Below are 25,384 nucleotides of genomic sequence, written 5' to 3' on the forward strand. Positions count from 1 at the left end.
CCTTTATGCCTTCGAGACACTCCACAGTGGAGCGAGCACTGGAGAGCATGTGCCTTTGGGGTCTGTTTCCAATTTTGTCACAAATCATCTTTGATTTTAGCAACTCCTGCCCCTTTGGGAACCTCTGTTTCCTCCTTTGTGAAACAAGAGGATTGGACAAAGTGATCTCTAAAATCCTTTTTGTCATATTATTCCCTCCTCATTTATCCATGAGATGAATAGCAACATAAAAGCCATGTCAAGAATAGTGGTGCTCAGGGTGCCTGGGGGGCTCAGTGGGTTGAGCCTCTGCCTTTGGCTCGGGTCATGATCTCAGGGTGCTGGGATCGAGTCCCGCATCGGGCTCTCTGCTCAGCAGGGAGCCTGCTTCCTCCTCTCTCTCTGCCTGTCTCTCTGCCTACTTGTGATCTCTGTCAGATAAATAAATAAAATCTTTAAAAAAAAAGAATAGTGGTGCTCAGTTTCTGACATTAAAAAAAGAAAATATGTATTTATTTATTTATGTATTTATTTGAGAGGGAGAGCGAGAGCAAGCAGGAGCAGGGGGAGGGCAAAGGGACAGGCGGACTCCTGACTGAGCAGGAGCCCGATGCAGGCCCCATCCCAGGCCTCTGAGATCATGACCCGAGCCGAAGGCGGAGGCTTCACCCACGGAGCCCCCCAGGCGCCTTCGCCCTCTCTCCCCTTTTTTAAGTGGGCCCTCTGGCCCTGTGGAGCTCATTGTGGGGCTTGAACACACAGCCCTGAGATGAACTGAGACCTGACCTGAGCTGAGACCAAGTGTCAGTCACTGAACCAGTTGAGTCTTCCAGGTGCCCCATACGACGATCCTTTGAATGAACCATCTAGAAAGATTTTTTCTGATTCAGTTCCATCATGTTCTACTTGCCGTGTGGGATGCAGAGTTGTTGGTTTCTGTTTTTAACTCTGTGTTGGCTGGCTGGGCCTCTGTGCGGTTTACGCCATCGTTGTGACCACATACCAGGCCGAGGGGAGTTGAGTTTGGGCCCCAGAAGGACGCTTGTAGTTCTGTGTATCGGTTACAGCCTTTGTAGCCGCCGGAGCAGGAAGTAGTTGAAGTTGAAAGTCACCTTTGCTTCCCTCCTCCCCCCAAAACAGAAGCCCCAATACCATGCCTTTCTAGAGTCTGTTCAGATTCCTGAACTCTGCTGGGCTGCACCTGTGGTCGCACTGCTTGGGACCAGGTAATTAAAGGACGAGCAGCACAGAAGGAATCGCCATTTCGTTTCTGGTGCGGTGGCGTAGTGAAACCATGAACCTTTTCAGAAGCTCACGCTAAGAACCTGACCTTCACCCTCAAAGTGTTTATTCTCTGTTAAAATAAATTCCCCAGAATGACCTGTGTTCTGAGCATCCATTACACATGTGAAGATGGTAAGCGGAGGCAGTATTTCACTGACGCGTCTTCTGGACACAAAGCTAGTGAGAAAAAGACATTTGACGTAGTTGTTCTTGCGGGTAGAAACAGGTTTCCCTTTCAGCCGGCTTTCTGCCTGGCCGCCTTCCTTTTTTCCAAATGAGAGAAAGGGCTTTCGGCTGCATTTTCCATAATACAGGAATTTTTTACTCCCTACAGAGCACAGAACTTTTCCTTTCTACAGGGAAATGCATTGTCAAGTGGAACATGTGGCCTTCCAAGCCGGGAGAGTAAGACTGAGGGCTTTGGGGAGAAACAGAGAAGAAAGAGGTGGAGGAGAGAAACAGAAGGGGGGGGGGAAGTAGTGGAGCGCTTTTATTTATTTGTTTTATTATTTTTGTTTTGTTTTATTTTTTTAAAATTTTTACTTAAATTCAAGTTAGTGAACATACCGTGCAGTATTGGTTTCAGGAATCGAAATCAGTGGTTTATTTTTTCCGCACGATGCGCGGTGTTGATCCCAGCAGGAGCCGCCCTGCTTACCGGCCGTCACCCTCCAGTACGGAGTGGGAACCCACAGGCCTCTGGAAGGAAGGGAAGAGATGCGCGTGAAGGGTCAGTTCTTTATTTGGTAAAGAAGAGTTGCTGCAGGGATTTCTTGTTCTTTCCGTCCTGCGCCTCCTCACGTTAGAAGCAGCCCAGGCTTGCAGAGGATGACGAGAAAGCCCCGTGGAGGCTGGTCTACAGTTGTAGCCTTCAGGAGAGTTGATGCAGTAGACAGCATTTTCAAGACGCTGCCCGTGCCCCTGTTTTCATGTCATGCTGCTCCTGAGGGCAGTTGAATTTATCCTGAGTTCCCGCCAGTGAAGGCATTTCCTGCTCTTGGGGATGAGCTTTCCCTCCACTGGCGGGGAGAGCTGTTTGCGAAAGAAAGGCAAGTGCCCTGGGCTGCTTCACGTGGAGGAGAGGTGTTCTGTTGCGCCGCAGTTCCCCGTGCCCTCCGCCTCCCTCACTTTGTAGATTGAATCAACAAACAATTTATCTTTCTGGTTAAAGAAGTTGGTCAAGTGTTCCTCAGTTGTGTGCCCTTTTTAAAAGATTTCATTTATTAATTTGACAGACAGAGATCACAAGCAGGCAGAGAGGCAGGCAGAGAGAGAGGGGGAAGCAGGCTCCCCTCTGAGAGAGCCCGATGGGGGGATCCCAGACCTTGAGATCATGACCTGAGCCGAAGGCAGAGGCTTTAACCCACTGAGCCACCCAGGCGCCCCCGTGTGCCCTTTGTTAGAGTGTAGCCTGTAAGTCCACAGAATTTTAGTGGCAGCTTGCTTTTACCATTTCTGGAAACTGAAAAATGACTGGTGAGTAATGCTTTCAATTTTGTGAAGTTGATTAAAAAGATCTAAGTAGTATTATGCTGTTGAAGGGGTACTTTTTTCTGTCTCTTGCTTAAGGCAGCTGTTAGAGCACAGTGGTTATTGCAGGTGATAGAAAAAGTAAAACGTGCGACATAGGTATTTGTAAAATCATAACCGTTGTCGATGACGAAGTCATGGGTGAGTGATGTGTATGCATGTTTCTGCTCCACCACATGCTCAATCTCAAACTTCCATGAAGTAGGCAAAGCTTGGAAATGGAGGTACCGCAAAGTGGTTTACACGTTTCTCTGTCACTATTACATCGGTCTGGGCAGAGCGACCAAGGCTCTGTTGGGAAGGTAGATGTGTAAAAAAATTGTCATGTTGGGTGTGAAAGAGCATCATGTTCATGGTTAGAACCTTAGTCCTTTGAGGTGAGAAGACACTTTGAATGGCTACAGAAGGAACTAAAATGGACTGCAGAGCCCTGAGTGATGTGCCCGTGCTGGCGAGGTTGTACCATGGAGGGACTGCTAGGTCTACTCTTCCCCTGTCCTCCTGTTCCTCATCGGCGGGACGGCCTGCTCAGAACTTCCTTTTGCCTGCAGTTGATCCAGTCCCCTGTGACAACCCCCCTTGGGCTGATCATGTTGAAGACAACGTCAGAAGAGCTGGCTTGTCCCCGTGAGGACCTCAGTGTGGCTCGGAAGGAGGAGCTGCGGAAGCTGCTGCTGGACCAGGTGCAGGCCGTGCTCGGGCTGCTGACAGGTGAGCAGATGGCGCTGACGCTCTGCCATCTCGAGCAGTCGCTCTAGTTGTGGCTGTGGCGGAGCCGAAAAACAGAACACGGTGTGGGCTGCCCGTGCCGGGTGCGGTGTCCAGCCCGCAGTAGGACCCCTGCACGTGCTGGTGACCTCCTTCCTTTATTGTCTTTATGGATTGGCCCGCCAGTCACATCAGGGATGTGACTGAAATGCCAAGCGCTGCCTTCTCAGGAAGGTGGGTGGCAAGCACCTTCTTAAAAAGGATTCGAATTTAAGATCAGAAGAAGCCAGAGGAGAGGAGGGTGGGAAAGTTACAGATTTTGTGCCGCGAAGGAAGACCAGGTGTAGCATCAGCACGAGGTGTGCGAGGCTGTAGTTGTAAGTAGTGTTTTCTTCGTCATCTTGTCTGTTTTATCAGAGCCTCGTGATGGCATGTGGGGAGTGGGGTTAAACAGAAAGCAAAAGCAAACCACAGAAGGGGGCGGAAGGTGGGGTGAGGGTGGAGTGCGGTGGCCCTGCACGGCCGGGCTGCTCTAGAGGAGGCGCAGGTGCGGCCCGGGGCCCGGGGCCCTTGAGTGCGGAAGAGGGCCGAGGCTTGCTGCTGGAAGGGGTGTTGTAGTGGAAAAAGCCTTTTTATCTCCACTTCTCTGCCTGGCTTTCCTCTTGGATGTCTAGGAACTGTTTTCTTTTTTAGGGGTTACAGAAGCACATGACATGCAGTGGGCACTTAACATCGGTGAGGAGTGCTCGATCCGAAGTAAACTTGTCATTTGCCTCTGTCCTTCCGCACTTTCCTGGGGGAGCCCGTTCCTCAGAGCACATTCCCTGATGCCCCAGCTAGAGGTCATATTTCTGCACTCCAGGACCATGTCTGATACCTCTGTGTCCTACTGTGCAGACATTCAAATGTTTAAACTTGGGATTAGTTCACATAGCACAAAATCCACTCGGTGGTTTTTAATATATTCATAAGGTTGCACAACAATCCCAGCATCTAATTCCAGAACATTTAACATTTTCCTCACCACCCTTCTTCCCCTCGAGCCCCTGGCAGCCACTTATCTTTCTGTCTCTCTGGATTTTCCTATTTGGCCTTTTCATTAAAAAAAAAAAAAAATACAATATGTGGCCTTTTGTGTCTGGCTTCTTTTTCATATTGTGATACTTCGAGGTTCACCTATATTATAATACTAAATATTTTGAAAACACATTGTTTTCAAAAGCTTTTATGCTCCATCATCTTAGGTGGTAGGTTCTGTAAAAAGATACAGAGAGGAGTAAAATACAGTCTGTGCCTCTAATATGGGGTACTAGAGGGGCCTAGGGTACTAGGGGGAAAGACAGCTAAAATGGGTGTGTTAGGAGTTACAGTAGATGGCAGGCAGAACTGAGTGGACAGAACTTTCTGGGAGAGAGGACAGCTGGGTGTGACTCTGAGGGACAGATAGCAGCTGTCCGTCTGGGGGGAAGGTCGGGTTTGGAGGGAAGGAGAGAGCAGGGCAGAGGCTGGTGTGGAAGGAGTAGCGCACAGTTGCGCGTGTGCAGCTTGTGTGGGGGCAAGGCCGGATGGGCCAGCAGAAGCCTGAGGCCGAGGTCCTGTGGGATGGAGCCCTTGGCTGGGTGAGGAGCGTAGCAGGAGTAGCGGCAGGTATTTGGGCCATGATAAATGGGGTTTGGACCATCCGAGTGGTGGTGTCCAGGAATGTCCAGTTGGGCGTACGTTGGAGAGAGGGGCGTTTAAATACTGGTGTTTGATCAGAGATACAAGATCGTTTTCTCAGTCTGATTTTCATAGGTTAGACTTCATTTCTCTCTTAAACTCCGTTTCTGCTTTCTTGATAGGTATCTTGGAGACCGTATGGGACAAACACAGCGTCACTGCTGCCACCCCCCCGCCGTCCCCGACCTCAGGAGAAAGTGGTATGGTCTGCCCACCACAGATGGTGTTCCTCTTTTTAAATGCAGTTTGGGGTCTCGATGGGGTAGTGATTGCTACCTATGCCAGATACAGATGCTGACTCTTCCTTGATCTATTTTCGGCCTTTCTGCCCATGTGTTCTGAGGAGCTAGCTCTGCTTAGTTCTTCGTAAGTACCTGTGCTTTCTAATACACTTTGAACGACTCATGTTGTTTCTTCCTCACCTGTCAGAAAGATGACACCCCTGATCGTCTTCATCCACCTCCCTCCCCTTCAGTTTAGAGCTGGTGGCTGTCCCTTCTGGTTTGTTTTTTTCTCAGATTTCATGGTGTATTGCTCATGCTGGGGTTGGCATGTGCCCGTGGGCTTGACAGGTCTGCTGTGCAGGAGCTGGTTGGCTTCCTGAAGGAGGAGCGGGGGGGCGGGGGGGAAGAGAGGGTGCGGAGGGCCTTCTTCCCTCTGGGGCTCGGGGAAGATGAGATCAGCGTGCCGTAATCAGCAGTGACTTTACATCAGTTCCGAGTAATTTGGTCAAGCGTGGGCATATTTGCAGGATCACTAAGTCATTTACTGGTGGCTCATTATCCACAATTACAATAATACCTTTTTCAAAAGTCAAAGTGCATTTTGACTAAAAATGGCTACTTTCAAGGATAGATAGAGGAAATTGTGTCTGAGCAGACACTTTTAGTTTCTGAATGCTTGTGTTTACACTGAATGATCACAGATGCTTTTCAAGTAGAGTATGTCCTGTGGGTTGCACACACTTCTTCCTCTCCTGTAAAGGTTGGTGAGGCTGATGAGAATGATTTCTCCATCTTTCTCCTTTACCCCAGGAAATGGGCTGTTGAAATCAGAAACCTCCAAGCCTGCGCTGTTTCATGTAGCCTGTTGTTGTTAACAAGCGGAAGTTCAGATTCTTGCAGAGCTGCTGTGGAGCTGAAAATACAGCGTGACGTTTTGAGAACAGCTCATAGTATACTAATTTATTCCGGATTCCATTTATCGTACTTGGATTAAGAACTGTTAGAGAGTCATTTGTTAGACTTGTTAAATTCAACACTTTGAGTTTGAGAGTGTACTAAAAGCCGACAGGGATTTGAACTTTATTTGTACTTGGTAGCAGACTTTCATTTTCAACGTGGATATTTGCGATGACTTAGCAGATCTACATTTTGCAATACCTGATGATTAAAGAAAAAAATCGCAAATGAGGCAGAGCTTTGATTTTTTTTTTTATGAGCTCACGCTCTGGAATCTCCTGCAGTCTGGCTGATCTTAAAATGTGTCATTTCATTTAAACACTAGTTTGCAAAGAGTAGTTCTGTTGGATTGGATTTGGTTTTAGGTGAGTGAATACTAGCTTAACGTCCAGTGTGGAGTTACCGGTTTGCTCTAATAAAACTTGTTTCCCAGAGATCATTTTTCCAGTGCCAGAGGCTGTGTGTTTTAGTTGGCTTCCTTCAGCTGCATGTGCTGAGCAAACTCCGTTTCTGTTTTGATGGAGGCCAGCTTGGGGAAGATCAGATAATACACATCCAAAATAGATGCCTGCCTCTCTTCTGCGCGGCTTAGGTTTTGTTGGTGAGGTGAGGTGAAACACAGTGTGAACAGACTTCACATTTCCATACAAACAAAACCTGAAAGTGTGGTTCGTACTTCTTGAAAATTGCCTCTTAGGCACCATTAAAGCATTTTTGAAGTCTTGAATTTTAATATTTGAGAAAAGGCAAAATAAATGGAGACTATTGGGGGCCTGGGAAGTGAAGTAGGCTTTTAAGCTGGCGCACTTCTCCTTAAAAAACAATAGGCTTACATGTTCACGTGATACGCCTTTTTTCTCTTTCTGACAGTTGTAAGCAAAGCTGTCGGGTCCTGTTCCATTATTTGGACAGTGCTGATGATTTAATTAACATTTATTTTCATGGTTTTGCTCAACTGCCTCTGCGCACTGAAGACGCCAAGTGAAGCAGGAGAGCTTGTAAGAGGTTGTTTAACTCTAGTGACCGTGAGCTCACTGTTGTGGCCGAGGATCTTAGTGGGGACAGGAAACCCAGTGAGTAAACCAGATACTCGGTCCACTCCCCTACCCCGGCACTCTGCCGCCTCGCTCTGCCCTGCCCGAGTCCCCATGCAGCTCTCTGGCAGCCCCGGGGCTTGTGGTGTTTTTTTCCTCATATGCTTTCTGGTAACATCGTTTTTGGTCTGATCTCTTTCAAAGAATAAAGCCCAGGAACTAGTCCCTGCAACGGCCACTCGAACATTCTGGATGTAGAAAAAGCCTTGAAGTGTGCTTGTGGTCTGCTTCTCAGAATACTTCCTCAAATTGTTGCCTTATCTTTTAAACTTGCCCCACTAGACCAGAATCCTGTGAAATAGATGATGGTTTTATCTTTCGTTTACAAACTAGGAAACTGGGGCTTGTGGAGGGGCGGAGTCCCAGCGCTGGTGTCGGAGCCGGGACGGAGACCCTTCTCGCCCCAAGTTGGCTTTCTCCACCACTCTCCCGGCATCTGCCCGCCGCCTCCTGCCCCTGGTTAGAGCCCTGGCTCTGCCCCGTGTGCTCTGTGCCTTCCCTGACCGCTGGCCTCCTGGGCTGGGAGAGGAGAGGAGGGGTCCTCCGAGGACTGAACGGGGGGCGCCATGGCCATGCCCTCCACACGTCGGGGCCGTGGCTTCCTGCTGCACGGGGGCGGCTTCGGCCCTCTTCCTTCCTCAACCCCCTCTCGGCCTCCCCTCTTTTGGCTTGGACAAGGGCGGGGCCAGGGCGGAAGCAGTGAACAAAACGAATGGTGTAAATACCTGAGATTCTGCGTTTGCTCTTGTTCTGCGATAGAACTCGAGGCGCTGTCTTTCCTGTCTCTGTGGCACATTCTGTCGAGTTTGGGTCTGTACGTATCCTGGCACTGGCAGGTTTCCGGGGAGCTGATAGATGGAGAGTAGTTTATACCTGTTTTCTCCTGGACTTGGCAGATTGCCGATCTTCATGTGCTTGGCAGATCGTTCCACATTTCCCCTTAGAAGCCATGTGTAGGAAAATGGGGCTGGGGAGGGCCGCTCCGCTCCCGTGAGCTCGTGGTCTCCCTCAGACGCCTTGAATGGAGTTTCTCCCCATTCTGCTGGACTGAGGCTACAGTGAGATCCCTGGTTGTCACTTGGGGCAATTTTTGCCCCGTAGGGGCTATTTGGCGACACAGAGAAATAATTTGGCTAACGGGATGACAGGAGAGGGTACTACTGGCATCTCCTAAGTGGAAGCCATGGGTGCTGCTAAGTGTCCCACAACGCACAGGACACCGAAGAAGTCATTATCCTGGCCAAATGTCAGTTTGTAAATGTAGAACTGAATAGAAAACATGAAATTTTAATAATTGAAAAGTCAAAAAGCCAAAGGGATCTTTGCACGAATGCTTAACCCGTCTGGGTGACTTCCAGTTGAGTAAATGCACTAGAGTTGTCCCCGACCTCTTGGCAGGGCTTGCGTACTCTGCCGGAGCCTGGCCCAGTTCAGAGCAGCTGAAGTCGTCCTCGGGCTCTCTAATCTGGGGGTGGCCTCCTGCAGAGGTAGCTTGTTCCAGCTTGCTCGGGTTTGCATTGGAAAGCTGCAGCGTGGAGCAGAGTCGCTCTGCTCTGTGGGCATTCCTTCCCACTAGGATTAAAATACGATCTGTGAAAAACTCTCTGTAACCTACTGAAAGACTGGGACATTTAAAGTTGAGTAAAATCATTTTCTTCGAGAACAGTCTTCAGAGATTCTTGTTTTGAGGGGAGAAAAATAATAGGTCATCTTATCCGCTTCAGTGGTTTTTACGTTTGCGTCACCCGGTCAGCATTTGTCCCTGTCTTTGTGCAGTTGTGGTCATGGCCTGCATGGCCCTTTTACTCAGGACTTCGGACCATGCATGTTTTTCTGCATTTAAATATTAGCTCTCTTCCGGATCACTTTTCCTGGCTGCGTGGTCTTTCTAGTTAACCTGCTTTCTGGAAAGAAGCATAGGCTTAGGGGACAGACCTCGGTTTCTGTTTCAGCTCTACTTACTAGCTGAGGAACATAGGGGAAGTGCTTAATGTGTCTGTATCTTAGTTATTCTAATGATTTTTAAATGCGGGTAATAATCCCTACCTCAGAGCGGTGAGCATGAGGTGAGAATCTGTAAAGTGCCTAGTGCAGCACCGTGCGTGTAGTAATAGCTCATCCGGGGGGGCTGTTTGCCGCGTGATTATTATTGTTGTTTTGCTTCCTCCCTCCACTCCCCCCCTTAGCAATCCTACTCTGGAAAAATTCTTCTGAGCTAAAGAATAGGGACAACCTCTTTGTTTCGTTTTCATTTTCAAAGCCACAATTTATTTCCACTTAAAAATGTTGAAGAGACTTTAAATAGGTCTCGGGGCCCAGAAATGTCCAGGTTTAATCGAAGATCATACTGAGATGGTGTCTGTTCGTTTCTCCTTTGCTGAAGCCTCCATTTAATCCTGGTTAATTCTCTACCCCGATAATTCTTCTAGTTGGGTAGTGGTGAATTGTCTGACTCCGTCGTCTTCTGTAAGTGGTCCCGGTTCATGAACGAAGAGCAGAGCAATACCAGAAACCGTCACTTGGCATTGCGTGTGAGAAAGTTGCAGATGCCTCCGTATGACTCAGGTGGACAGCCACCATAGCCGTTTAAAGATAACCTTATTGGGGCGCCTGGGTGGCTCAGTGCGTTAAAGCCTCTGCCTTCGGCTCAGGTAGTGATCCCAGGGTCCTGGGATTGAGCTCCACATAGGGCTTTCTGTTCAGCAGGGAGCCTGCTTCCCTTCTTCACTCTCTGCCTGCCTCTGCCTACTTGTGATCTCTCTGTCAAATAAATAAATAAAATCTTTTAAAAAAAAATAAAGATGACTTTATTAATCTCATAACAAACTTGGTAAATATGTGCAGATTATACTGAACATCCGTCTTGCATTATTCTTTGAAACCAGGTTCTCTGATTATCTGCGTGGGTAGCTGAGATCATGATGAGTCTCATCCAGTATTAAATCAGCTCCGTCAGGGCACGTGGGGGCTTCGTCGGCTATGTGTCTGACTCGGCTCAGGTCGGGATTTCATGGGCTGTGGGATTGAGCCCATGTGGGCTCTTCTGTGCCCAGTGGGGAGTTTGCTTGAGGATTCACTCTGTCTCTTCCTCTCAAATAAATAAATAAATAAATAAAATCTTTTAAAAAAAATGTAGCTCTTTCAGAACAGAAGCCAGGAACACCTCATAAGATGCTAGGGGACAGCTTTCTAATTTACTTTTAATGGTAGAAATTAAACCCCTTATTAATAAATCACAAATCCTCATTTTAATGGCCGAGGATATGAAGCTGAGAAAAGTTAATTAATCTGTTAGTGTTCATCATGTAAGGCAGGAGTTCGCAATAGATCTGGGGGCCCTAGAGGTCCCGCAAGCCCTTTAAGGGGTCCCAAAGGTCAAATACATGTCCTTAAAAATACTAGGACGTTGTTTGTCATTTTTGCTCCTTCTCTCGTGAGTATACTGAATAAAACTCATTCAGATCCCACATTGCAATTAACCTTTAAGCGATGACTACTAGTAGAATTTTTATATCATGTTAAGGAACAGCTGCAGTCACCTGGGAAGGCCACAGAAGCGCTTCCTTCCGTGTCCGTTTCATATCTGCATGAAGCTGTTGTCTTCATACACTTCAGCAAAAACAGCAGATTGCAACAGATTGAAGCAGAAGAGAGAGTCTGTCTGCTTTTAAGCTAGACAGACATTACAGAGATTTCCAAAAATGTACAAACAGTGCTACTCTTCCCACTTATTTTTTTGGCGGCAAAATGCATTTTCTTCATTTAAGAATATTTTATGCTACCATGTAATGTGTTTAAGTGGAAATTTAAAAATTTGAAGTATTCAAAAGCTTCAGTTTTAATTTCTATGTGATGAATGTCAACAGAAATCACCTGCATGAAGAAGAGTTCTTTGGCAGCCTCAGTAAGTTTTAAGAGTCTAAAGGGGTTCTAGGGCCAAAATGTTTGAGAACTGCTGCTGTTCTCAAACTGTGCTGTATGCACAAAATACAGTGTATAAATGTAGCCAGTATTCCACCGTCCAGAAAGAACACCATTCCAGGTGCCTCTCTATACGTAGTTAAGAGAGAGTAAGCTAAATACAAAGACAAAGTGGCATCATATCCATTTTTTTTTTTTAAATTTTAGAGATTTTATTTTGAAGTAATCTCTATACCCAACGTGAGGCTTGAACTCATGACCCCGAGATCAAGAGTCCCATACTCTTCTGACTGAGCCAGCCAGATGCTCTCCGTTTTATTTTTAATAAAAACAAATTGTAGTTTCACTTGAATTTAACGGGAAGTTTTAAAATGAACGGAATAGCTTTTCCACAAGGAATATTAGTTTGCAAAAGGTATCTCTAGGATTAAGAAAAAGAACATGAAAACCCCAGTTTCTTACTCCATGTTTTAATTCTAGCCCATATATTTTGAGACTTCTTGCTTGTGAAAGACGAGTGAGCTAGCACACCCTCTGGGGTTTCCTGCGCATGTTTAGTCTGCATTCTGTACTTGGTTCTGTGCTTGCTCTGGTCCCTGGCCATAGCTGCTCCGTTCCTTAATTCTTCGTTTCTGTTTATTGCTTTATTTGCCAGGTTTCCCTATTCACTGTCCTGCTTAAGAAGAGTTTGTGGGGTGGGGGTGGGGGGCCTAGGTGGCCCAGTTGGTTAAGTAAGTGTCTGCCTTTGGCTCAAATCCTGATCCCACTCCCCGCTCAGTGGGGATTCTGCTGCTTCCTCTGCTTCCCCACCCCCCCCGCCCACACCCATGAGTAAATAAAATCTTTAAAAAAGAAAGAAGACTTTGTGGGCAATATATTATTGGAGTTTCTGTGTTTGAGAAGATTGCCCTCTTCCTTTGTACTCAAAGGAGAGCTTTGGGTTAAGTTATTCCTGCCCCAGCACTTGTGCACACGGTACCACTGCTGTCTGGCTTCTTGTGTGCTGTGGGGAAGTCTGAATGTGGACTTTTCTCCTTCGTGTATGTGGGGTTTTTGGGCCACGTACATTTCTTCTTTATTCCTTAATTAATTAATCTGACAGGGAGAGGCTCAGCAAGAGGGGGAGTGGGAAGGGGAGAGGCAGACTCCTCACTGAGCAGGGAGCCTGATGAGGGACTCAATCCCAGAACCCTGGGATCGTGACCTGAGCTGAAGGCAGACGCTTAACTGACTGAGCCACTCAGGTGCCCTGCACTGATAACTTCATAAAAAAGAACTGTGATGAATTCTGCTTATAAACAAATTATATGTTTTCATGAAAAATATATTTTCCAAAGGAAAAATTCTCTGAGCCCTGGGAAGTAAGAGTAGCTTTATTTTACATTTTTATGGATCTCTTTAATATGGAGCTTAACGAAAGATAGCTTTTGCTTTCTCTCTGTTGTAGGTAAATTGGTTTGTAAGAAACTCGATAGTGTGTATGTTAAGAGCTCTTTGTATTTCCAGGTGACTTACTGAGTAACCTGTTGCAGAGTCCTAGTTCAGCCAAACTGTTGAATCAGCCAATCCCCATCCTTGATGCGGAGAGTGAGTATATCTGTTCCCTGGCCTTGGAGTGCCTGGCCCATCTCTTCAGTTGGATTCCTCTGTCCGCCAGCATCACCCCATCCCTCCTAACCACCATCTTCCACTTTGCGCGCTTTGGCTGTGACATCCGGGCCAGAAAGATGGCGTCAGTTAACGGCAGCAGCCAGAACTGTGTGTTGGGTCAGGAACGCGGCCGGCTTGGGGTCCTGGCCATGTCTTGCATCAATGAACTCATGTCCAAGAACTGTGTGCCTATGGAATTCGAGGAGTATTTACTACGTATGTTCCAGCAGACTTTCTACCTCCTGCAGAAAATCACCAAGGATAACAATGCTCACACAGTGAAGAGCAGGCTGGAAGAACTTGATGAGAGGTAATGAAAACAAGTGTGGAGCCGGCCGTGTCCTCAGAAGGGCCGTGACTCTTTGTCATGCTGTGCTGCATAGTGTCTGTAATCCTCTTTGGTTTCAGAGTGTGGGGCTCCTGACGAGGAACGGACAGGTAGGTGTCCGCCAGTAAGTCTGAGCTCAGCCGGAAGGGCTAGGGTGGCTAGGGGGCTGAGACGAGCCGGGAAGGTGACTGGTGACTGCGAACCGTGTAGGCGCGTTGTCTCTTCCCCTCTGCCTCCTCTCTTCCCTTCCGCACCCCCGCCCCGCCCTGTCCTCACGCTTCGCCTGCAGGTCTCAGGTGGCGCAGGAGCCAAGTCTGCTGCTCGTGCGTAGCCAGGACCGTGAGAGGAGGCCGTGGAGGTACAGGAGCGCTAACCCCCCCTTTCACTTGATGTGGCCCAGCAGTTTTGCTATTGGACTTCCCCCGAGTGAAATCGTGCGGTGCAGAGAGGAAAAGTGTCACTGGGAGCTTCCCGCAGGTGGCACACTTGCGTCCACAGAGAGGGTGTGACTGAGGGCGCGTGTTAACGCAGCATACACTGGGTCTCTTCCTTCCCTCCCCTTGAGTGGAGCCGGAAACGACCTTGCTTCTCTTTCCGAAGTACTCCAGAAGATCATCCCTCACGGCGCCCTGAGGCGTCGTCCTCTGGGTGATGTCACTGGTCTGTCCCACAGCTTTCAATAATGCGACGCTACCACTGTGTACCAGAAAGAGGGGAAATTGGAAACTTATATTAAAAGCATCATATCGACTGTTCAGAAACATCCAGGTGGATAAATCGTATTGAGTTAGAAAATATTTATAGATTGCCAGGCAGCGAATGTTGTTCATATTTTAATCCATTTTCTTGGGCTTGTATTTTGTTCTTAACCTACAAAGAGTTAAGGCATTTTCCTTTTTCTTAGAGTAAATAGCAGAATATAAAGTCAAGTGCTTAAGGACCACCTTAGTGCTTTTTAAATTTAGCAATTTTATTAAGGGTTTTCTAAAGTTAAAAACGTGGATTCATAACGTTCTTTTGGTTTGGTTCCCTGTAAACAAGCTTTGTGTGAAATTTTCTTTGTATAATCACAAAAGAGCTCATGATCCCGTATGGTGATATGTAGATTTTATTTCTCATTATTTCATAATTGCTTTTTCTGTGAATGCAAAGGCATCAGTAAGCAAACACACAATTTTATATCCTTTCTAGCTTTGGTTGAGAAAGGCTGTATTTTCATATGTTAACAGAAAGTCCAGCTGCCCACACCAGCCGCCAGGTATCCTGATGCTTTGAGTTTTACTTGTAGCGCAATGTTCTTGATGGCTTGCATCAGGCAGAGAAATGTGGTCCCAGGTTGTCAGTGTCACGCTTTTTTACGTGTAACTCTGTGCTTTTGGTTTTATGTTTTAATCCTGTGCTTCTTCTTAACCCTGAGAAAGCTGAGAGGTGCCCGGAAGCAGAACGGTGCCCTGAGCAGTACCGTGGGCTTGCTCCCCGGCGCTTGGGCCCCTGAGCGCTAGTTCTAAACAGCCATGTCCGTTCTCAGCTGTTCAGGAGCTTCCGACCCAAGGCCTCTGCTTCTCTTCTGCCCTGGCGTCTGTTTCTAACTTGCCACTGCTCATGAGCTGTACCAGAAGGTGGGCAAGGTGGGAGAATGAGATGAAGTAAACCTAGAGTGTCGGCTTCCCGACGGCCCTGGTCTGTACGCATCACACATGGGGCTGGAGGTTAAAATCGAGGCAGTGCGCCCTTTCCCCAAGACTTCCCTTTACTTGACGGGTAGCCGGGAATCGAGCGTCTGCCGGTAACGGCTCTGGACAGCCACGGCAGAAGGCGGCGTGACAAGGAGAGCGAGACAGGAGAGTGCACGGACCAAGGCACGGAGAGACGGCTCCTCGCCCCTGACTCTGAGAACTGTTGGTTCGGGTGCCTGACTGTGCTCCATGGCCTTGGTCCCATGATCCGTAGAGACAGCCTTTCTCCTTACGAGCAAATGAATGGTTTTCGTTTTTGTTTTTTTAAGCTGCAAAGAAGCTTACACATCACAGGTTAGCTCCTAGCAGCGGTGCGGAGGTCAGATGGGCGGGTGGCCCGCCTGCAGGGTGCTGGGTCCCAGGAACAGTGCGGCAGGGGACGTTGGATTTATGGGCCGATTTGCTCTTCCGAGGAGGAGTCTTCTGCTCTCCCGCCTTTATTATTGCATAATCCTTGCTTTAAAAAAAAAGGAAAAAAAGGTTTTTGCAGTGAGGAGTGTCAGAATTGCCAGTGGCCAGTAATTAATCTTTCACTAAGGCCTGTAGTGAACCTTTATCTTTGCTTATTGGTCTCTGACATAAGATTTATGGAGGTACGTCCATCTCATTTTCTCATCACCTTTTGGTGTCGGGGGGCTTACAGTGACAGTTTCTGAAACGTGAGAGTGAGGTGTGCTGTGCGTTCAGTAGCAGCAGTCTCTATCCTCACGGCTGTGACCCGCACTCCTCTGGGCAAGGACACTGAATACACGTGAACGGGGGAGTCCCTGTGCTGTGAAAGGGAAGAGCACTGGCGTGGGAGTGGATGGGGTCCCACTCTGCCGTGAGCTGGCTCAGCAACCTCGGGCGGGACACTGTACCTTCCTGGGCCGCCTCTGCCCCATGAGGCACCAGACTCGGTTGTCCCCGAGGCCTGTCCAGCTCGGGCAGCCCGCCTCCCTTAGTTTTGCTTCCAGAGTGGACCGGGACGGACTTGTGTTTAGTTAGCCGCTGGGAGCGGAGGGCGGGGGCAGGAGCAAGCATTGGGGTTGTCAGCCTGAATGTACATCACCTGGCTGCCATGCCTTTGGTCTAGTCTTACTTTGCTTTTGTTCTTAGCGCATCCATTTTAATATTTTGGCCTCCTAGCAAAGCCAGCCAGCCCTCCAGACTTGCCACAGTAAAATGATGCACACGCTCTGTCCATCGACTTTTTAGTACCGTTTCCTTTCACTTGAATTGGGCCATAACCTGAAGGTTTAGAAACTGTGAGAGCGCTAGTTTATAGGATGCCTTAATGGATAGTGTCTGAGGATTAAAGTTGCTTTTCTGCTATGTTTCAGGTGGTAATGGAATGAAGGGTTGCCTGACCTGTAGGTAATTGTTGCAGGCCTTTATATTTTTAACTGAAAATATATTTTAAATCTGTATAGTTTTGTACTGAAAGAAATTTGGATTGAATTTGAATTTTCTTCTGAGGGGGTGGCTGGGTTCCAATTGTCACCGTTCGTTTTCCTGTCTCACGTAGCTACGTTGAGAAGTTCACGGACTTCCTGAGGCTCTTTGTGAGTGTCCACCTGCGAAGAATCGAGTCCTACTCCCAGTTCCCCGTGGTGGAGTTCTTGACGCTTTTGTTCAAGTACACGTTTCATCAGGTAAAACACCAGAACTGCTCATCCTGCCCCCCCCCCCCAAAGTCTACTCTTGCTTTCAGGGGAAAGAGCTTCTTTATTTCTCAAACATTTATAAGATGTTTACCTTGTGAAGATTGACACATGTATCCTTTTTAACAATGCTTTGAGGTGGGTGTTACTAACTGTCTCCACCTTCCAGATAAAGAAACCGAGGCACAAAGAGTAACTTGCTCAGGGTCGTACGATCAGTAAGTGGTGGGGTCAGGTCTGAACTCCTAGAGTCTGTATTCTTAACCACGTTTTGCTGGAGAAGCAAAAGATGCAGATAGTCTGAAATTAGGGCCTTTAGTTCTGTAACTGTCACTAAAACTTTCTACAAGGAGATTACAAGTAGTGAAGCTCTTAAGAGTGAAGTTTTGGTGGATCCGATTTTTGCCCCCATTCAACAGGTACTTTTCGAGCTTGTCTTGTGTATCGGGGGTTAGACATAGAACCCTCGCAAGCAAAGTCCGTGCCTTCACTGAGTTTACATTTTGTGACCCAGTGTCTTTTTATATATATATGTGTGCGTGTGTGTGTATTTTTAAAGCTTTATTGAAGTAAAATTTACACCTTAACGAAATTCACCCATTGTAATCGTACAGTCACTTCATAGACTTGTGTAGCCAGTTGGGCTGCAGACATTTCTGTCATACCCTGTCCTGCATGTGCACGTGCGTGTGTACGTGTGTGTATGTGTGATTTATTTCTTAATTCCTGTAGACTTAGTGCACAGCGTTAATTAGTTTCAAGTGTACACTGTAGCGATTCAGCAGTTCTGTACCTCACTCAGAGCTCATCCTTTTGTGAGTGTCCCTAGAATACGGTCTTTTTCTAGAAGTGTCACACACAGAGAAGTGCAGAGATCATACATGGACAGCTTGATGAATTTTCCCCAACAAACAAATCCATGTCACCCCCACCTCAATCAAGAAATGGAACATTACTGCCAGCCAGCCCCGCCCCTGCCCGTGTCCTGTCCCAGTCACTTCCCATCACCTCTCCCTACGTGTATCCACCTCGGCCTTCATGTCCCAGATGCGCTGTGCCTGTTCGAGCTCTTTTGTAAACGGAAGTATCCAGTATGTATTTGTTCTGTCTGGCCTTGACAGTCAGTGTCCGCTGGTGAGATCGCCTGTGTTGTGTGGGGCCGTATTTCGCCCTCATTGCTTTATAGTAAGTCATTATCTGCAAGTGCATTCCACAGCTGATGGGGGCTGCTTTGGGGTTTTTGGTGTTCACGAGTGGTGTTGCTGTGGACCTTCTCATGCATGCTTTTGGGCGTCCTTCTCCATGAAGCTCTTTCTGCCGGTGTGTCCTGGTGATGACATTGCTGGGTCAGTGAGGGCATGTGATTTTATAAGGAGATGGTTTGGGTAGTTTATTTTTTTATTTTCTTTTTTAAGATTTTGTTTATTTATTTGACAGAGAGAAATGGCGAGAGAGAGAATATAAGCAGGGGGAGTGGGAGAGGGAGAAGCAGGCTTCCTGTTGAGCAGGGAGCCCCATGTGGGGCTCGATCCCAGGACCCTGGGATCATGACCTGAGCCGAAGGCAGACCCTTACTGACTGAGCCACTCAGGCACCCCCGTTTTGGTAGTTCAAACCACTAATGTTGTTGTAGCTTAAATGAGGCTGAAATAGAGACATGGGCCTAGGCTGGGAGGGGTGTGTGTGTGTGGTTGAGGGTACAGTGGTGAGCCAAGTTTCCCCGGGGCATGTAAAATGAAGCACCCCCAGTGGGTAAGGGTGACCTGTTCCTGGGAGCAGTGGGGAGGGTGCACGTGGGGGAGAATCTGGGTTGAGGATGTGTCACGATGTCTGGTAGAGGGGCAGGTGGGCGCAGAGCTAGAACGGAGGGGCAGGTGGGCCCAGGGCTAGAAGGGCAGCCCGCTGAGCTCTCCAGGCCTGAGAAGGAAAGGAGAAGCCGGCGAGACGGGGAGGGGAGGAGGCGGCCCGAAGCACGCAAGGTGGGAACAGTTTGTGGCGGATCCAGAGAGATGCATCCGGGGGGCCGGGAAGAAAGGATTTGGTAGACAGACACCTTAGAGTGAGTGTGGCAGATGAACGAGACGAGGAGCCAGTGCAGACGTCAGGAAGAAGGGGTTTATTTGGGAAAATGGAATAAAATGTTTTGCTCTGCTGCTCTGTGTGTGAAGTTTTCTATCTGCCTATTACACGCAGTATAGAAAAAAGCTAAATAAAAGTGTGGTTTTGGTTTTTTTTTTTTTAAGATTTTATTTATTTATTGGCAGAAAGAGAGAGAGTGTGTGTGCATGAGCAGGGGGAGGGTCAGAGGGAGAAGAAGCAGGCTCCCCACTGAGCATGGAGCCCAACGTGGGGCTCGATCCCAGACCTTGAGATCATGACCTGAGCCGAAGGCAGAGGCTTAACCCACTGAGCCACCCAGGCGCCCCTAATAGCATTTTTAAAGTATGCAGCTCTTACACCTGCTTCTTTGGACCTGAACCCAACAACAGTTCTGTGTTTGAGCTCTCGTTATTTCTACGAGGTCTGTGTCCTTGGACCAGTGTTCTTAATTTTCTTAGATTTAGTTTCGTCACCTAAGGAGATGGACTGTGGTGGGCACCTTCACAGTCTGTCCCAGTGTTCATCACCCGCGGTCCCCTCTCGAGAATCCCATGTGTTCGTTTTCTGTTGAACTCCTAGTGGTATTATGTTATTTATGTGTGTCATTTTTGTATACTGGGAAGAGAAATGGCGATGGTCCTGAAGCAAACAACGGGCTTTTTTCTTCCTGCATTGACTGAGGTCACTGTCCGGTGAGCTCCCTCGTTCTCTCTCAGCTGCCTGTATGAGGACCTTCCTTTCTGGGCGGAGGCTCCCAGGCTGTGGGAGTCAGTGTCCTTGGGGGTCCCGGCAGAAGCAGATTTGAGCATTGGGCAGAAGAGCAGGAAGCTGGAAGGTGGTCTGTGCGGTTCACTGCCGGCTGGGCTGCCCTTGCCTGCAGAGGCAGAGTGGAAGAAGCTGGCCGAGTGCACTCCAGGGTCAGGAGCTGGTGGGAGCGGGGCAGTTCTTTGGGATAAGATTTAAGAGTCGGAAGTGACGTGCTCTCAAGATAGAGCTTTAAGTTCTCATCTGTTCATTAACAGTGTGATCTTAATTTATCATAATTATCTGTGGAGTGGGAACACATTCTTTCCTCTTGTCAGGAGGCTCGTGAATGTCCTCAAGTGTTTCCTAGGGGGTGCCTGGCTGGCTCAGCAGTAGAGCCTCCGACGCTTCATCTCAGGGTTGTGAGTTCTGGGAGCCCCGTGTTGGGTAAAGAATCCGTAAGAAATTTTAGTGCTGGTTACTGCACACTGAAAGAATAATAATGAGACAAAGGAGGTATTTGTATCTTTCGTTAACTCTTTCCTCTCTCTTGTTTCTTTTCCTACATCGTTTTTCACCGAAGTGTCCCGTGTGCTGCCTCCAGCCGCGGCGGGCGTTGGCCTCCACCATCGCTCTGCTCGCTGAGGTGGCCCTAGAAGTTTCTGATGCCCGTCTTCCTGCTCCATCTCTTACCGCATTGTCACCAGGTCCTTCTCGGTCTTGCATTTTGCCACCTGCCAGCCGTACCTGCCTGTCGTTCGTACAACAGTGCCTGGGGATGTGTGGCACCGGGGACAGGGCTCGGGGCCAGGAGGCTTAAGTTCCACATCCTAGTTCTCTTTCTGTTCCTTATCTTGTCACCTTGGGTAGGTGACTTTGCTTCTGAGCCTTTGTTTCTTCATCTGTAAAATGGGAAGAAGAAAAACACCTGTCCGCTTCCTGGGGCTGTGGTGATCAGAAAGACCAATGCGCTGTGACGTGCTTGGAGAAGGGAGGCGTCGTTAAATTCTTGAAGGAACTTCTCAGGCTCTTTAGTGATCAGTCAGCCCTGGAGTGTGAAAAATAAATCTGAGTACAGATACCTTTTTTTTTTTTTTTAAGATTTTATTTATTTATTTGACAGAGAGAGAGAGAGACATCACAAGTAGGCAGAGCAGCAGGCAGAAATAGAGGAGGAAGCAGGCTCCCCGCTGAGCAGAGAGCCCGATGTGGGGCTCGATCCCAGGACCTTGGGGCCATGACCTGAGCCAAAGGCAGAGACTTAACCCTCTGAGCCACCCAGGTGCCCCTAGATAGATTTTTAAAATGGGTCTGTGAGGGTTCTGAAACATTGGATGACTCTAAAAGTGCAGCCAGCCTGTTATCTTTATGTGCTTAACCATCTGTACCCACAGCAGTTGTCAGAGGTGAGATTATGCGCAGCGCACGAGGGCTCACAGTGGGGCCTCCAGGTGGGGACATGTTTCAGGTCCTACTGAGGGTGTACCTGCCCACCCTCTTTTCTGGTCTTGAGCCACATGGTAAATCCTCTATTCAGAGGCAGGGGGAGGATGTGTATAATTGTAGTATATTTTATATATATATATATATATATATAATATATTTTATATATGTAATATATAATATAATAATTGACATAACCATAAACCTTGGGTTTGTGTGGTAACTTTTCCCAAAAGCACTTCCGTATGCATATGATCAGTTATGTTCTGTGGAGGGGGAGATGGGTGTTTTCAGACCAAGGAGGGACAACTGCGTGCGACCCTAGGAAGCTCAGCGAGCCGCAGCTAGGAAGGATTCCATCTCCTGTCTGCAAGCCGCCCATACTACTTCCACCTGCCTTATTGTTTTCTCCCCTTGTTCTTCTGGCTCCTTTGGTGTTGTGGACATCCTGGCTTTTGCAGAGGATGAAGTGGAGACAGGAAATGGTCATTTTGTCTTCTGAGGACGGCCCTGTCAGTGGTCCTTATTAAGCTGTGCATTCCAGTTCCAGGGAGACGCTGTGGGTTGTGAGGTTGGACTCTGCCTGCGTCTGCACCCGAAAAAGTTAGTTTTTCTGTCTCGGACTCAGCCTGGGTACAGAACTTCCATCTCATGCTACCACCCAATGCGTAAATCCCACCTACGCCCTTGTAAGCCTCTGGATTTCCTTGTAGATCTGAAATGGAAGGAAACGGATCCTGGAAGATGATGGTATTACTTCTTTTCCTGTCTGATCCTGCCGGCAGACATGGGGCTCAGTGAAGTAATCACGAATAAAACAAAAGAGCTCTTGGAGGTAGCAAGAATTTGAGTGGCTATAGAAGGGTTTGGGGGTCACAGGTTGAAATGAGTATGTGTGAGAAGGACTAGGTTGTGGAGAACATAGTGGATTTTTGCATGAAGTAGAATCTCAGGGCTCTTAAGAAATCGGAGCATGAGGACCCTGCAGAGACTCACTCTTTTCTTCCCTCCTGACTTTGTCTTTATCGACACCTGGTTAGAGATGGCTATGAGCCTGGTGGGCGCCGCTCCTTCTGCAGAGGACATAACACCTGAGGGTCAGAATGAAGCTCATTTTCAGTCTGTTCTGTAGGAAGACTGCAAATGTTACTTTCCTAACCTTCGGATGTGTAAACTTGGCACCTTTGGAGCCACTGGGTTTTTTTTTTTTTTTTTTAATTATGTTAGTCATCATACAGTCCTTCATTAGTTTTTGGTGTAGTGTTCCATGACTCACTGTTTGCGTATAATACCCAGTGTTCCATGCAATACATGCGCTCCTTAATACCCATCACTGGGCTAACCCGTTCCCCCACCCTCTTGCCCTCTGCAACCCTCGATTTGTTTCCTGGAGTTCATAGTCTCACGGTCTGTCTCCCACTCCGATCCCCCCGCCCCTTCCTTCCCTTTCCTTCTCCTAATGTCCTCCATGCTGTTCTTGATGTGCTGCACATAAGTGAAGCTGTATGATAATTGTCTTTATCTGCTTGACTTGTTTGCTTTTGTAGGTGTGTGGTAACTTTTCCCAAAACCACTGCCATATGCATACGATCAGTTATGAGCATTGGCTAGGGGTAAAGGGACCTGCTTCTACCCCTGACCTTCAATAAAATGACTCTGGATTTCAGTTTCTTTTTCTCTAAAACAGATTTGAATTAGATGATCTGTGAGAGCCACCCCTACCCCAGTCAGTCTCACATTTAAAGATTGGCATCTACTCGGCTTATTTTGTAATTCAGTTTGTCCTGCATAGTCTCTCCCTAATGATGTGTTTATGACACCCTTGTCTTGTTAGGATCACTAGGGCTCAGTCTTGAAGACCATCTAAAATATGCCAGTTGTGGGGCACCTGGTGGCTCAGGTCATGATCCCAGGGTCCTGAGATTGAGCCTCGCACTGGGCTTCCTGCTCAGCGGGCAGCCTGCTTCTCCCTCTCCCACTCCCCCTGCTTGTGTTCCCTCTCTCACTGTGTCTCTCTCTTCAAATAAATAAATAAAGTCTTTAAATAAAGTAAAATATACCAGTTGTGGTTACAAGGAAGTGGAGGGAATCTGGGCTTCTGGTCGCACCGTTCTGGTGGAAATAAGCACGGTGGGTGTGTTTCTGAGAAGCAGTTGCATTAAGTAATTTCATTGTCTGGATTTCTTTTGCATCATAGCCTACTCATGAAGGTTACTTCTCTTGCTTGGATATCTGGACGCTCTTTCTGGACTATCTGACAAGTAAAATTAAAAGCCGTCTGGGAGACAAGGAGGCTGTTCTCAACAGGTAAACCCCAGAAACGCTGGTAACTAGAAATAGACAGTTTTGCCAGTTTTTCTTGTGGCCTGCAGGGGCAGCCGTGCAGCAAGACCTTTTCAGTGAGACTGGGTCACGGAAACTGGTTAGGTAGTTATGTCATTGTGCGTTTTATATTTTTTTTCACCTTTAAATATCTTATTTTCTTAAAATATTTTTTTCTGATTAAAAAAGTAATTTGTATTATTAATGTTTTAGGTGTGGCAGTGTTCTCATGGGTTTGTTTTTAAATGGCCCTTATTTTAGAGATGAAAAACTGAAATATTTATTGGATGAAATGATAAGACATCTGTGATTTGCTTTAAAGTAATCCACGGAGGAGAGAGGGAAAAGTGGGTTGGCCGAGTGTTGATAATCAATGGTGACCTTTATTAATGCTAACTTAGGGTTCGTTATATTTGTGGTCATTTTGTATATGTTTGAAAATTTCCTAAATAAAATAATAAAGGCTTGTGAAAAATAAATATTTTTAAAAACTAGGAAAAGAGGAAAATAAAAAGAAGAGCCATCTATAACCCACAGTCTGGCAAAAGTTACTTTCGTACTTTTTATTGCATTTTTTAAAAAGAGTAAATGGGGAAATGTTTTTCCCTTCGGGTGTTTCTCAAGATCATTTTTCTTTTTTTTTTTATTAATTATTTTTATTAACATATGATGTATTATTTGCCCCAGAGGTACAGGACTGTGAGTCGTCAGGCTTGCGTGCTCACCAGCACCCACCATTTCACGTGCCCTCCCCAGTGTCCATCAGCCGCCACCCTGTCCCTCCCCCGCCCCCCAGCAACCCTCAGTTTGTTTTGTGAGGCTGAGAATCTCTTCACGGTCTGTCTCTCTCCCGATCCCGTCTCGTTTCGTTTTTTCCTTCCCTGCCCCCCCGACCCTCCGCCCTCCCTCTCAAGGTCCTCCTATCAGGGAGAGCATACGATAATGGTCTTCATCTGATGGACTTATTTTGGTCAGCGTACGACCTTCTAGTTCTATCCACATCATTGCAAATGGCAAGATTTCATCTTTTGATGGTTGCAGAGTATTCCATTGTGTGTGTGTGTGTGTGTGTTTGTGTACACACACACCGCAAATCATTGCTGTTACAAACATTCGGGTGCACATGCTCCTTTGGATCACTACACATGTATCTTTAGGGTAAATACCCAGTAGTGCAATTGCAGGGTCATAGGGAAGCTCTATTTTTAGTTTCTTAAGGAATCTCCACACTGTTTTCCAGAGTGGCTGCACCAGCTTGCATTCCCTCTAGCAGTTTAGGAGGGTTCCCCTTTCTCCGCATTTTTCTTACAGGCAGAAAGTGTAGTTCCTGTACACTATAGTTACTTATTTCAGAAATGAAATAATGAGCTAATGTATCGAGAACGCTTGGTGCATTATGAACACTTGCTCAGTCCATGGCATCCGTGGTTGGTGGTGGGATAGTGACCAGCCTTTCCCCAGAAGTGTGCTTGACGGAGGTGGTAAGGCAAACCCCCACCCGAGAAGAGGTCAGTCTGACCCTCTAAAACCCTTGGTATTGCTGCGGTTTTACGAGTTTTTAAAAATTCTGAACAGAATATTCATATTCCAAGTTTAAACGTTTGCACTTTTGTTCCCAAACCGTTATTTTTGTGATTGCACAACAGCTTCCATGTTGCTGTGGTGTCAGGTCAGATGTGTTTTATGGGTAGCACACTCATGTATCTGAGACTCATGTATCTGAGACTTCGTGACACAATACTAGATCCTGTTTTGGTGAATTTGCCAACTCTCAGTGTTTTTGAATGAGATTCTCAAAGAAAAGGTACATCTGCCTTATTCTCTATTTTGTATGCTGAATGGTTGTACTCTTTGGTTCTGGGACTGTGCCTGATCTTGCTGTATTTAGTGGTAGATACTTCTCATCTCTCAGGCTTGTTGGAAGAGTAAACTGAGGAAATGATTAATATGCAGGCGCTTTTTAAAGCACAGTACAAATGTGTTTTGGGTGTGGAGAATATGG

The 25,384-nt window shown here is 47.3% G+C and overlaps 1 protein-coding gene across 4 annotated transcripts in view; it reads left to right on the plus strand.

Moving 5' to 3' along the window:
• Positions 1–25,384, plus strand: part of XPO6 (exportin 6) — a 98,033-nt gene that overhangs the window by 35,476 nt on the left and 37,173 nt on the right. For all 4 annotated transcript variants that reach the window (XM_045072504.1, XM_045072502.1, XM_045072503.1 and 1 more), the window contains 5 exons: positions 3,345–3,504; positions 5,343–5,420; positions 12,923–13,376; positions 16,638–16,764; positions 23,258–23,367. In XM_045072504.1, the coding sequence (XP_044928439.1) occupies positions 3,345–3,504; positions 5,343–5,420; positions 12,923–13,376; positions 16,638–16,764; positions 23,258–23,367 (929 nt within the window). The remainder of the gene's footprint in view (positions 1–3,344; positions 3,505–5,342; positions 5,421–12,922; positions 13,377–16,637; positions 16,765–23,257; positions 23,368–25,384) is intronic.

This window comes from Mustela putorius, unplaced genomic scaffold, assembly GCF_011764305.1.
Source record: "Mustela putorius furo isolate JIRA1106 unplaced genomic scaffold, ASM1176430v1.1 tig00004039_pilon_pilon_pilon, whole genome shotgun sequence".
NCBI classification, from domain to species: domain Eukaryota; kingdom Metazoa; phylum Chordata; class Mammalia; order Carnivora; family Mustelidae; genus Mustela; species Mustela putorius.